Below are 13,444 nucleotides of genomic sequence, written 5' to 3' on the forward strand. Positions count from 1 at the left end.
AAGAAGAGGGGTGTGCTGATCTTGTGGGGGGCAAGTGACCTGTCACAGGCTGAGAGTTACATAGTGGAAGGAGCAAGGTCACCAGCAGCACAGAGGATTTCAGGACCGGAAAGTGCTGATCTTGTGGGGAGGACGAAGACTTGGTAACACAGCGGAAGGAGCAGGGTCCTCAGCGGCACAGAGTATTTCAGGAGATGAGTGTGCTGATCTTGTGGGGTGGACACTGGATAAGAGTTACATAGTGGAAGGAGCAGGGTCCCCAGCAGCACAGAGGATTTCAGGATCGGAATGTGCTGATCTTGTGGGGTGGATAAAGACTGGGTTACATAGTGGAAGGAGCAGCACAGAGGATTTCAGGAGAGGAGTGTGCTGTGTTAATGCTCCGCTATTCTCAGTACATAGCCCTGACTCATACATTCATGTTGGCCCATGCTTCCCAAGAGCTTGCACTTTTTTTTACGACCTGATGCCACTTGTGACCTGTGAGTCTTCATTATTTTCCCATGGTGTCTTTGTGATATATATTTATTTTTTAAGCCCCTGTTTTGCACCCCCTTCGCCCCCACCATAGCTGTGCAGATAAACCCACCCTCCTTGGTACATGCTGTGCAGCGGTGGGTGTTAGAGGGTCTTTCGGGGAGACCCTCGTCTTCTTGGGGTGCCTTTGCACAACTTTGTTTCCAGCGGCTGCTACAGAACGTGGCGCGGAGGCCGTGCGATTATTTCTAGAAGTAGGTCAGCCCCCAGAAGAGGTGAGCCCTGTGGACGGATAATGAAGCCTTTCTTTCCTCCTCCGGAAATATTCCCACTTCTCCCAATGGAAGCTGCCTAATTGTTTTAATCAGCCTAAATTCATTACTCCTGCGCCGACCGGCTGCCGGCGTCAGGGAAGGATGGAGGGGGCACGAACTAGGGCGGCGGAATTATCCGATAATCTGCGGCCGCTAAATGGAAGTCATCAGTCAGCAGGAGAATAGGGGACGGGGCAGATACTCTGCAGCATTCCTAAAGAGGAGCCATCGGCCCCCGGACATGTCTGTTAGTGCAGCCAGTGACAAAACTACCGCATAATGAGGAACGCAAGAGAAAAGGAGGCTCTAGGACCCTGCTGGGCGCCTCCAGCCTGGATACAGGGTGAGATACGGCCTCCAGCCTGGATACAAGATGAGATACAGCCTCCAGCCTGGATGCAGGGGGATGAGATACGGCCTCCAGCCTGGATGCAGGGCGATGAGATACGGCCTCCAGCCTGGATGCAGGGCGATGAGATACGGCCTCCAGCCTGGATACAGGGGGGGTGAGATACGGCCTCCAGCCTGGATACAGGGGGGGTGAGATACGGCCTCCAGCCTGGATACAGGGGGGGTGAGATACGGCCTCCAGCCTGGATACAGGGGGGGTGAGATACGGCCTCCAGCCTGGATACAGGGGGGGTGAGATACGGCCTCCAGCCTGGATACAGGGGGGGTGAGATACGGCCTCCAGCCTGGGTACAGGGGGGTGAGATACGGCCTCCAGCCTGGATACAGGGGGGGTGAGATACGGCCTCCAGCCTGGATACAGGGGGGGTGAGATACGGCCTCCAGCCTGGATACAGGGGGGGTGAGATACGGCCTCCAGCCTGGGTCCAGGGGGGTGAGATACGGCCTCCAGCCTGGGTACAGGTTCTGTATTGTATCCTGCAGCACATTGTCCCACAGATGTCACAGCTGGGCCTGTAGATCCTGCACTCACATATGTTGCTGAAGCCGGCGTCCCAGCTGGTCCCATAAATGCTGGATTGGTGATAAATCTGGTGACCGGGCAGCCAAGGAAGTGTAATCTGGAGGAGACATTCCTGGGAAACCCTTGCTGTGTGCGGGCAACCATTCTCCTGCCATGAGAGGGACGCATGTGGCGGCAGAATGTCCTGCACATACGGCTGAGCTGTTAGTGTCCCTCGTCTCATTATCAGGGGTGACCGCCTGTCATACGCAGGATTGAAGTGCTGACCACGAGGCCTCCATGCTCCAACCAGACCAGCATCAGATCCCAACAGGACCTCCGTTATCATTACTGCAACCCAAAACCCACGTATTTATCGCAACGTGCCAACACGGCAATTCACCCTGAATACTAGCTTGTTTCTTTTCCAGGGAGGCAAACTCTTCTCCGACTGGTCAGGGATGCAAGTCTACAGTCCGGTCACAGAAGGAGAACGCTCTCCTGCGCCTCACATCTGAGTATCACCTCCTAGCGAAGTTGGCTCCACTCACTAATCTGAGTCATGGAGTCTTCACCCTACATTTACTTCCCACTAATCTGTTCTGACCTCCTCAGATCTGCTCTCTTCTGACTACATTTTCCTAGCTATCTTGCTCCTCATCTCCCCTGGTCTCAACTCCTCTGGGCCTGACCTGGGTATATATGACCTAAGGTCTGTCCCCATCTAGTGGCGGGATGTATAAATTACACCTAATAGGCCTGTTAACAGGGATTTTGCAGATACATACATACCAAATTATACATTACAACCTAGTGCTCATAATAATATAAAAAAGTGCTTTTAAGCAGTGCCCCCACACACGTAGCTGGACGCTGCACTCGTGCTGGTCTGTGCGGATGAAACGATCCTCTCTATGGATGTCAGGGCCGTCCGGAGCCTGTCCACCACGTGTCCTCACAGTGCGGTCAGAACCACCTACATGATGGGCACGTCAACGAAACTACCACCCTGCTTCTCTCAGTCCAGTGATGCGCTCCCTCGGTGTCTGTCCACTGGTCAAAATGTCTGAGTGCGTCGTAGAGGCCTGTCTAGCCTTCACCAAGAGGTACACTACCCAAAGGTAGCCTCTGAGAGCCTTTTTGTAGAGCAGCAGAGAGAGAACTTTTTTGCTCCCTAATTGTTTAGATATCTGTCTGAGACATATCTGCAGGATGAGTTTTACAGCAATCCGACATTTCTTTCTGGTGCGGTATTAGTATTATTAGTAATAATATTAATAATATTGATAATAATAATTGTAAATACTGAAATGCTTTTCTGGGTATTTATTTTCAGTTTTACTATTTAGTGTGAGAAGAGCTAATGTTATCCCTGGGCGCGGCTCCGTTCTCCTGCTATGCCCTCTGGTATGTTCGGTCACTTGGTTATAGTAGGAGGAGTCTGCTCTTGTTCTCCTGGGCATCTCCTTCTCCCAGGCTGTGAGCTCTGCGCTGCGATTGGCCAGCGCTACAGCCTAGGAGAAGGAGACGCCCAGGAGAACAAGGGCAGACTCCTCCTACTATAACCAAGTCCCCCAAGTCTCCGCCTACTATAAACAAGTGACCGAACATACCAGAGGGCATAGCAGGAGAACGGAGCGGCGCCCAGGGATAATAGTAAGTGCAGTGAGATCCCCGGGCGCCGCTGTACAGATCATGATACTTAGTTCACAATGTTTGGACCGATGAAAGGTCCAACGTTTTTTGCGTTCTGTATACGGGCCGTTTTTTGAGTTCCGTATAAGGAACCATGCATTTTAATGGTTACGCAAAAAAAAACGGAATGTACTCTGTATGCATTCCGTTTCCGTTTTTTCCGTTCTATGTCCTATTATTGCCCGTTTTTACGGAACCATCTATTGAAAATGTTATGTCCAGCCCAATTTTTTCTATGTAATTACTGTATATGCCATATGAAAAAACGGAATGGAACCGGAAACACTACTGAAACAAAAAACGGAAAAACTGATCCGTTAAAAAAAAGGCCCGCAAAACACTGAATAGCCATAAGGTCGTGTGAACAAAGCCCTAAAGGAGTTTTCTAGGACTGTAAATATTGATGACCTCTCTTCAGGATTATTGGGAGTCGGGCAGCCAGCACCCCACCCGTCGGCTATCTAAAGAGGCTGCACTGCTTGGACAAGTGCTCCCAGCACAGCGCCATACCTTGTCTAGTGGCTGTGCTTGGTACTGCATCTCAGTCCTATTCACTTGAATGGGACAGAGCTGCAGAAAGGCCACGTGATTGATGGACGTGACTTTATAGGCTGAGGAGGAGGCTGCTGCGCTCACTCAGCAACCTGGGCCCTTCCAGCAGTTGTTTGGGGTCGGACTCCCAGTGACCCCTGAAAACCCCTTTTTAATCTGGAGACAGTGAACCTCTCCATGTCATGGCTGAGAACACTCCATTGTTTTCCTCCTCTCAGGTCTTCCATATCAGGCTGGTCTCTCGCGGGCGTTGTAATACTGTAGCGGCGCAGGGCGGACCTCCAGATGGCGGGGGGATTATGACCCCAGATTACCCAGTAATCCTCGGCTGTTACACCTCACTCTCCCGCTGCAGATTAGAAGAGGAAATCTGTCCAGTTTTTGATCTTCTGGCGAGAAGAAAATCTCAGTATAATGGCCGTCAGGTTACGGCTGGATCGTCGGCCGCTCAGCGATCAGTGCGCACTTTCTCTAGCTTGCATGATATGGCGGATCGCACACCGCTCTATAACCCACTGACTGTATACTACATCCCGCTGTCCAGGAAGGTGCAGCAGAGCGGGGGCGCTCCTGTCCATGGGTTGTGTCTGGTATTACAAGTCAGAAACCCTGGGCAGAGGACCTGTCAGCAGGATCAGCCCCATTAAACCAGGCATACCATCTGGTAGGGTTGACCCTGCTAATTAAAACAATTCCTGCCTTTTGAAAATTGGCTGGGATGTAAGGCTTCAGTGTACCTCGGCTCCTCAAGGTTAGAGCGCTGGTGGCGTCCCTCTGCTTGCCGTCAGTGAATGGACACAATTCCTTACATTCAGATGGCGTAGGTGTAGATGAGGCGTCGGCCTAGCGTCCAGAGGTATTTAGATGCTATGGACACCTTGAGAGCAATTTTTTATTTATTTTTATTGCATTTTACTAATTTTGGGCTAAAAATCACTTTTTCTATTGTTCTTTATTACCATTTCGAGCAGTTTTTTGTGATAAGTGGGGTTAAAAATCTATCTATTGGCAGACTGTCGATTCTGGTCAGCTGACGGCTCATATGCAGCCTTTTCTCTGAACTCCTGACCTCCCAAACACTGATTTAGGCCACATTCTTATCAGTTTGATGGGAGCTTAGCTATGAGGAGTGTTTGAGGTCAGGAGATCAGAGATGAGTCTTCACATGAGCCGTCAGCTGACGCAGCAGCCTCCAAGTACATGGGTTTTTAATCTCATGTTTCACAAAAAGTGTTGAAAACTTTTAATAAAGACCCATTGAAAAAATATTAAAAGGGGTTATCCGAGACTAACAAATACTCCCCCATAGGGCTGCAGTAAACGATTATTTTAGAAATTGAGTATTTTATCTATTTATTTATTTATTTATTTTTACGATTAATCAAGTAATCTAATAAGAAAACATGAATTAAGACTGTTTTCCTTTATAAAAAATCATCCGACCCCCTGCCATCAGTCCCGAACACCCCCCCCCCCCCCGTGCGATCAGCCCTAGTGCACCAGTTCCCCCCAGTGCCATCAGCTCCGTTCCCCCAGTGCCTTCAGCTCTTCATCACCCCAGTGCCACCAACTGCCCCCCAGTGCCACCATCTCCCCCTCCTAGCCATGTCCCCAGCGACAGTACTTACCTTTCCGGTAGGGGCGCCGCTCCATAGCTCCTCCATCTACTTCTCTGCTCGCTGCACTGACGTCATAGTACACATAAGCGCGCACTGTGACCCGACAATGTGTCAGGAAGAAAGTGTGGGCCGGCGGGTGACCACGGAATGGTAAGTAATAGCAAGCGCTTCACTCCCGCTCCGTGGTCACATGACACAAACGAATCCTCGATGCAAAAAAATTAGCATCGAGAATTTTTTGTGTCAAGTACTGTATTAAATTGAGTAATCGTTTCAGCCCTACTCCCCCATATGCCGGGCCCCCCACACTGAATATACTTACCTGGGTCCCCGGGTAAAGTAGAATCAGTGTGAGGGGCCCGGCATATGGGGGAGCATTTGTTGGTCTCGGATAACCCCTTTAAGCCCAAAATGGGTAAAATGCAACCATAAAAAAAGTTGCCATTAATCACTAGGGATCGCCTAGACCGGGGATCATACACCTTCCGCACTCCAGCTGCTGTGAAACTACAACTCCCAGCATGTTCAGCTGTTCTAACTCCCATAGAAGTGAATGGAGCACTCTGGGAGTTGTAGTTTCAGAACAGCTGGAGGTTGCTGATACAGCAGGATCTTTCTTTCGCAGCCTTGTGGCCGCCCTTTGCTGTGATATCCGCAGACGCCTCTGACATTCATCTCCTGTCAGGACGTAATAATCCTGATGCATTGTAGAGAAGGCGCTTGATCTCGAGGCGCGAGGCTTGCAGTTCCTGCAGAGCGTCATGCCTCCTTGTGGCTCCAAGCAAGGACATCTCCAGCACATGATGTGACTGCTTGGAGACAACTTCGTAGATTTAACTCTTTCTGCTGCCTTGTGCTTTAACGCGCCGCTGTACTGTCACTGCGTGGCTGAGGTATTAACCCTTTGCTGTCTCTCGCAGAATATGACAGACACTTAGCATCCAGCAAGAACATGGCTGCGGCTTACCTGGACCCGAACCTCAACCACACACCGAGTTCAAACGCCAAGTCCCGTCTGAGCGCCGGCATGGAGCGATCCCCAGGGACCATCGAGAGAGTCCTGAAAGTCTTCCATTACTTTGAAACCAACAGCGAACCAGCCACGTGGGCCAGCAACATCCGGCACGGGGACGCCACCGATGTCAGGGTAAGCGCCATCAGCAGGGTCCTTTCTCCACTCACCATCAAAGCAGCATTCAGAGTTCTGCTTGTTCCCAAGAGCAACGAGTTACACCACGAGAATGGTCGATGGGACCTGGTTCTATAGCAGAATTGTGAATGCAGCTCTGGGTGTGACTGGAGTATGAAACACGTTGTAACACAAGATAAGGAAAGCAAAATATTTGCAAAGTTGTTTCCTATCATATGTGAACATTTTACTGTGAAGCCGAGTGACAACTGCGGAAACTGCCTTTACAGCACTCGCAGGGGGGACCTTTCGCCCCGTTTCTGTCCATTTCTCGCCCTGTTATGGCTCCCGTCAGCTGTAAACATGATTTATGTCCTTGAGGTTCTGAAAGCTGCAATAAATCACGCTGCCGTCTGTCTCTTGTCCGTGCTGAATTCTTTCACGTTTATTCTGTCGTCTTTCTAATGATGGCTCAAGGCTGCGCTCACCGGGCTCTGCTTCATACAGCACACAGGAGCCCAGAATAGTAACAGACTAATGTAATGTATTTACACAGTGACTGCACCAACAGAACAGTGAGTGCAGCTCTGGAGTATAATACAGGATGTAACTCAGGATCAGTACAGGATAAATAATGTATGTGCACAGTGACTGCACCAGCAGAATAGTGAGTGCAGCTCTGGAGTATAATACAGGATGTAACTGAGGATCAGTACAGGATAAGTAATGTAATGTATGTACACAGTGACTGCACCAACAGAATACTGAGTGCAGCTCTGAAGTATAATACAGGATGTAACTCAGGATAAGTAATGTAATGTATGTACACAGTGACTGCACCAGCAGAATAGTGAGTACAGCTCTGGAGTATAATACAGGATGTAACTCAGGATCAGCACAGGATAAGTAATGTAATGTATGTACACAGTGACGGCACCAGCAGAATAGTGAGGGCAGCTCTGGAGTATAATACAGGATGTAACTCAGGATCAGTACAGGATAAATAATGTATGTACACAGTGACTGCACCAACAGAATACTGAGTGCAGCTCTGGAGTATAATACAGGATGTAACTGAGGATCAGTACAGGATAAGTAATGTAATGTATGTACACAGTGACTGCACCAACAGAATACTGAGTGCAGCTCTGGAGTATAATACAGGATGTAACTCAGGATCAGTACAGGATAAGTAATGTAATGTATGTACACAGTGACTGCACCAGCAGAATAGTGAGTGCAGCTCTGGAGTATAATACAGGATGTAACTGAGGATCAGTACAGGATAAGTAATGTAATGTACACAGTGACTGCACCAGCAGAATAGGGAGTGCAGCTCTGGAGTATAATACAGGATGTAACTCAGGATCAGTACAGGATAAGTAATGCAATGTATGTACACAGTGACTCCACCAGCAGAATAGTGAGTACAGCTCTGGAGTATAATACAGGATGTAACTCAGGATCAGTACAGGATAAGTAATGTGTGTACACAGTGACTGCACCAGCAGAATAGTGAGTGCAGCTCTGGAGTATAATACAGGATGTAACTCGGGATCCGTGCAGGATAAGTAATGTAATATATGTACACAGTGACTGCACCAGCAGAATAGTGAGTGCAGCTCTGGAGTATAATACAGGATGTAACTCAGGATCAGTACAGGATAAGTAATGGTTGTGCACAGTGACTGCACCAGCAGAATAGTGAGTGCAGCTCTGGAGTATAATACAGGATGTAACTCAGGATCAGTACAGGATAAGTAATGTAATGTATGTACACAGTGACTGCACCAGCAGAATAGTGAGGGCAGCTCTGGAGTATAATACAGGATAAGTAATGTATGTACACAGTGAATTCTTTATTTGAAGAGGTTGTAATAGGTCCTGTCATAAAGCCTTTGCTCTGCGTATAAAGTGTTTGGTGCGCGCCCCTCCCCCATTGATATTTGTAGCTCCCGGTTCTGGATCGGTACTTTCTCTGAATAGTTATGTTCTGTTTTCTCAGGGAATAATCCAGAAGATTGTGGACAGTCATAAAGTGAAATGCGTCTCCTCTTACGGATTACGCCTGAGTCACCTGTGCTCCGAGGAGGTTCACTGGCTGCACCCAGATATGGGGGTGTCTCATGTCAGAGAGAAGTACGAGCAGTCCCATCCGCCGGAAGAATGGAAGTAAGTGTGCGCCCAGAACGGACAAATCTCTAATGGTGACAACTCGGGAGGCCTGCATCTTAAAAATGCCATAGTTTTTTTTTTTTTTTTTTTTTTTGGACATTGCATTTAATATGAGAGAGAGTAGTTTTGCAGTATTCTTAATACCTACAGCAGCTTTACAGATCCATGCGTCTCCATGGTAACAGACAACAAACAAACTCTATGTAGTCTGATCCTGCAGGCATTTGTTATTCCACCCTTTTATATCTACCCTCTACCTACTAACATACTGCTACATCCGTCACGTGGCCTCGGAGCAGCTCAGTCCCATTGAAGTGAATGGGGCCGAGTGCGATACCCAGCACAGCCGCTATACAGTGTACTGCCTTCGGGAACAGCTGATCAGTGGGAGTCCCGGGTGTCGGACCCCCACTGATCACATACTGATGACTAGAATTCAGTGATCCTGCAGTTTGTCAGGTTCGGGGTTTAAGTGAATTACTTAATGGATTCCGTTCTACCGCCATCCATAACGTAATCCAATGCCGGCATGCCACATAATACAAGTGTGTGGCCAGCTCCGAGGGTTCTGTTCTGCTGGCCATACACTTGTATTATGACGGAATGCCTCTACAGGGATTCTGTTTGGCATGCCGACATTGAATTAAGTTATGGATGGCGGTAGAACGGAATCCATTCCTTAGGCTAGGTCTACACTGCAACATGTGTCGCGCAACAATTTTTATAATGATAGTCTATGGTGTCCCACTGCGACATGCTGCGACTGTGACGCGACAGTCGCAGAAAAAAACATTTAGAATGGATTTTTTGCGACTGTCGCATCGCAGCATGTTGCAATGCGACACCATAGACTATCATTATAAAAATTGTCGCGCGACAAATATCGTCGTGTAGACCTAGCCTTAAAACCAGATCCTCAGGATAGGTCATCAATATGAGATCAGCGTGTGTCCGACACCCGGGAATCACACCGGTCAGCTATTAGAAGAGGTCGGGCTTTTCCTAGGCCATGTGACCTCACCGGACATCGGTCACGTGGCCTAGTTACAGCTCAACCCCATTGAAGTGAGTGCCACAGCTTCCTGATCGGGCCCCTCGCAATGTGGTACCTCTGACCTATCCTGTGAGTAGGTAATCAGTATTATTTTTCGGATAAGGGTACTTTCACACTTGCGGCAGGACGGATCCGACATGCTGTTCACCATGTCTGATCCGTCCTTCCGCTATTTCGCCGGACCGCCGCTCCATCCCTATTGACTATAATGGGGATGGGGGCGTAGCTCCGGCGCAGCACGGCGGTGCACGGCGAAAGCCGCCGGATTAAAAAGTCGGACATGCAAGACCTTTTAGTCCGGCGGCTTTCGCCGTGCTGCGCCGGAGCTCCTCCCCCGTCCCCATTATAGTCAATGGGGACGGAGCAGCGGTCCGGTGGCACGGTGAAATAGCGGAAGGACGGATCCGACATGGTGAACAGCATGTGGGATCCGTCCTGCCGCAAGTGTGAAAGTACCCTAACTCCTTTAAAGGATTTGTGCCATAAACTACTTTTTGCTATAACGTTTATTAGTCTCGCTTCTATTGGATAGTTTTTTTCTTAAATTTTCTCTTTCCCCCCATGCTTGAATCCGGGTTTGTCACACGTCTGCTGTACCATTATGCCTTAGGACGGCGAGATGTGTCCTGACATCAGCAGATCATGTGACGCTAACCACGCGCCTTTTTTTGTACTTGTTTTCGACCCCTTTGTAAAACTGACCAAAACAAAAAAAATAAAAATTTTGGACACCGGTCCCAGATGCGTTTTTTCCACTCCTCACCATGGCAGCCCGCAGTGCGGCTCCAGTCATGTGAAGGTGACGTGGAAACGGCGCCAAACATCTAAGGTAATAATTTTTACGTATTTTCTTTTTGTTTAGTTAATAATAAAACTCCCATCATCCCCTGCTGTTCTTTATTCCCTGTCTATCTGTATTCCCGTGCGCCGGGCGAGGAAGTGAAGCGCGCGGCAGATAGTAGTAGAGCGTCTCGTGTTCCCTGTAATGAATGTGATCTGTGATGTTCTGTGTAATGAATGTCTGTGTTTTTACTGGCAGGCTGGATCGGGGGAGGGGGGTGGGCTCGTCATATTAATATGGTGGTGTAGGCGCTCGGAGCAGACGGCATTTCCGAAGATCAGCTGCAAGGAAGAGAAAATACAATCTCTATTTGTGTTTGGGGATTTTTTTTCTTTTCTGTTTTATTAATGAAAACCTTCTTAATCGAATCTTTCTGAAGCAGTGCAGAGTATTTCAGGAGAAGTGTGCAGGTCTTCTGGGAGAGGACAATGACCTGCATGTGACAGGGCGCAGTGTCATGATGTTAAGGTCCCTAGAAACGATACGACAGAGGAGCACATTACCGCGAGGGAAGCGTTCCTTCCAGGCAATCTGCTGATCGCCGGCGGAGGAGACACATTTACAGGCGGCGATCTCCTCCACAGTATGGGGAGCAGTGATCGCTAGTGCCATCGCTCTTCCCCATACTGACTTGTTTGCCGGCAGCAGATGTTTACACGGTACGATCTGCTGCCGGCAAACTATTGTTTATCGGATAATCAGCGGTAAATTTACACCGCTAGATAATTGCTAACGTGCGCTCCTATGATCGTTAGCGATTATCCTTAAGATCCTCTGCCTGTGTGAGGCTACTTTCACACTAGCGGCAGGATGGATCCGACAGGCTGTTCACCCTGTCGGATCCGTCCTGCCGCTATTTCGCAGTGCCGTCGCTCCGTCCCCATTGACTATAATTGGGGGGGGTGGAACTCCGGTGCAACACGGCGAGAGGCCTCCGGACTAAAAGTACTGCATGTCCGACTTTGTAGTCCGGCGGCCTCTTGCCGCGCCGGAGCTCCGCCCCCGTCCCCATTATGGAGCAGCCGTCTGGCGGCACGGCGAAATAGAGGCAGGACGGATCCGACCTGAGGGTGAACACTACAGCCTGTCGAATCCATCCTGCCGCTAGTGTGAAAGTAGCCTAAAGGGCTCTTAAGAAGGGTGGTAGATACTAGCGGGAGAACAGAGATACGTAGTGGGAGGAGTGGGATCATATGATCTTATGAGGGCGGCCCGACGTGCACAACATTATTGTAATCTATGATGCTGTGCGCTCCCGATCTGGGACATAGGGCCCGCTCACGAACCGTATATCTCGGAGGGCATACGGTGGTGGGCAGGGGCCCTGCTGGTGTCCGATAACCCGCAGCTAATAAAGGAGATTGTGGAGGGTTTAATACTGATCACTAGAGATGAGCCGATTTCCGCTTATGAAATTCGTTCACACTTTGTTTTGTGGTAAAAGGTGAATTGCGTTATGGATTCCGTTACCACCGACCATAACGCAGTTCTATGACTGCCTTTAGAGGCATTCCGTTATTCTTTCCGTCATAATAGAAGTCTATGGGCTGCATAACGGATCCGTCCCGTTTGTTATGCAGGAGAGGACTCCTCAGGATAGGTCATCAGTGTCTAATATGTGGGGGTCTGACACCCGGAACTTATTTTTTTTCTAACGTATACATCAAATGAAGACCTAAAACCTGATGTGAACCCACCCTAAGAAGTTGGGATTGTCCAATATGAAGAACCCCTTTAAGAACATGTGCCGATTGTCTCCCCCGCTGTGTGTGATCGGATGGGGTTAGGAGTCGCTGCGTTTGTCCTCATCTACAGTCATGTGACTCTTGTCCGTTTTTTTCCAGGTACGAGCTGAGGATTCGATATTTGCCGAAAGGGTTCCTGAGCCAGTTCACAGAGGACAAGCCCACCTTGAATTTCTTCTACCAGCAGGTAAGTGACCGTATAACTCCTGAAATGGTTAATGCGGTGGTTCTGTTACGTGATGAGCTGTCGCCTGAAGCTCGGCGTCTGCGTCGTCCTCCCCCTTCCTATAGGTATTTGCACGCACGGCTGCCTCCTCCCCGGCACAGAGAAAGATTTTCCATTGACCTTTTGTGGGAAATGCAAAAAAAAATAAAAATAAAAATGAATTTGCTCTTTATAAAGAAGGCCCAGCAAGCTCCTAGTATGCTGTATTTATGTAGAGCGCCCCCCAGAGGATCCCCCGGAAATATCAGTCCTGGATATCCACCATTATGGCCGCCTGTACAGCTTTCCTATAGTCCTGAACGACAGACAGGCGCACAGAGGAGATGTATCCTGACGCGTCGCACGCGCCGGCGTGAAATTTGTCTTTGGAAATTAACGTTTTATTGTTTGAAGTGAAGCGGTCGCCCCTCCTGACGTGTTCCTCATGAAATAACCATTCTGTAGCATCTTATCTGTTCCTCTGTTATTCCGTCTGGAAATACTGTGAAAACATGGACACCTGGGTGTCACCGCGCAGTGACCAGTGCTGGACCTGGTTTGGGAACTTCCCTGTTTGGTAATACCTGGCTGTCCATTTGAAAATTTCCAGGAGGAATAGCAGAGGAACCGCACAAGACGGAGCTGTAAGAAAAAGATGATCTAGATTGTCATTTTAGGAAGACCACCAGTATTTACTAAGATGGACATGTCTGAATTGCTGGTGG

General features: G+C 49.0%; 1 protein-coding gene across 10 annotated transcripts in view; it reads left to right on the top strand.

The window, feature by feature from the left end:
• Positions 1-13,444, top strand: part of PTK2 (protein tyrosine kinase 2) — a 163,746-nt gene that overhangs the window by 68,463 nt on the left and 81,839 nt on the right. For all 10 annotated transcript variants that reach the window (XM_040431652.1, XM_040431655.1, XM_040431654.1 and 7 more), the window contains 3 exons: positions 6,491-6,717; positions 8,705-8,871; positions 12,614-12,701. In XM_040431652.1, the coding sequence (XP_040287586.1) occupies positions 6,523-6,717; positions 8,705-8,871; positions 12,614-12,701 (450 nt within the window). In that variant the 5' untranslated portion in view covers positions 6,491-6,522. The remainder of the gene's footprint in view (positions 1-6,490; positions 6,718-8,704; positions 8,872-12,613; positions 12,702-13,444) is intronic.

The sequence above is a fragment of the Bufo bufo genome, chromosome 5, assembly GCF_905171765.1.
Source record: "Bufo bufo chromosome 5, aBufBuf1.1, whole genome shotgun sequence".
In the NCBI taxonomy this organism is placed as follows: Eukaryota; Metazoa; Chordata; class Amphibia; order Anura; family Bufonidae; genus Bufo; species Bufo bufo.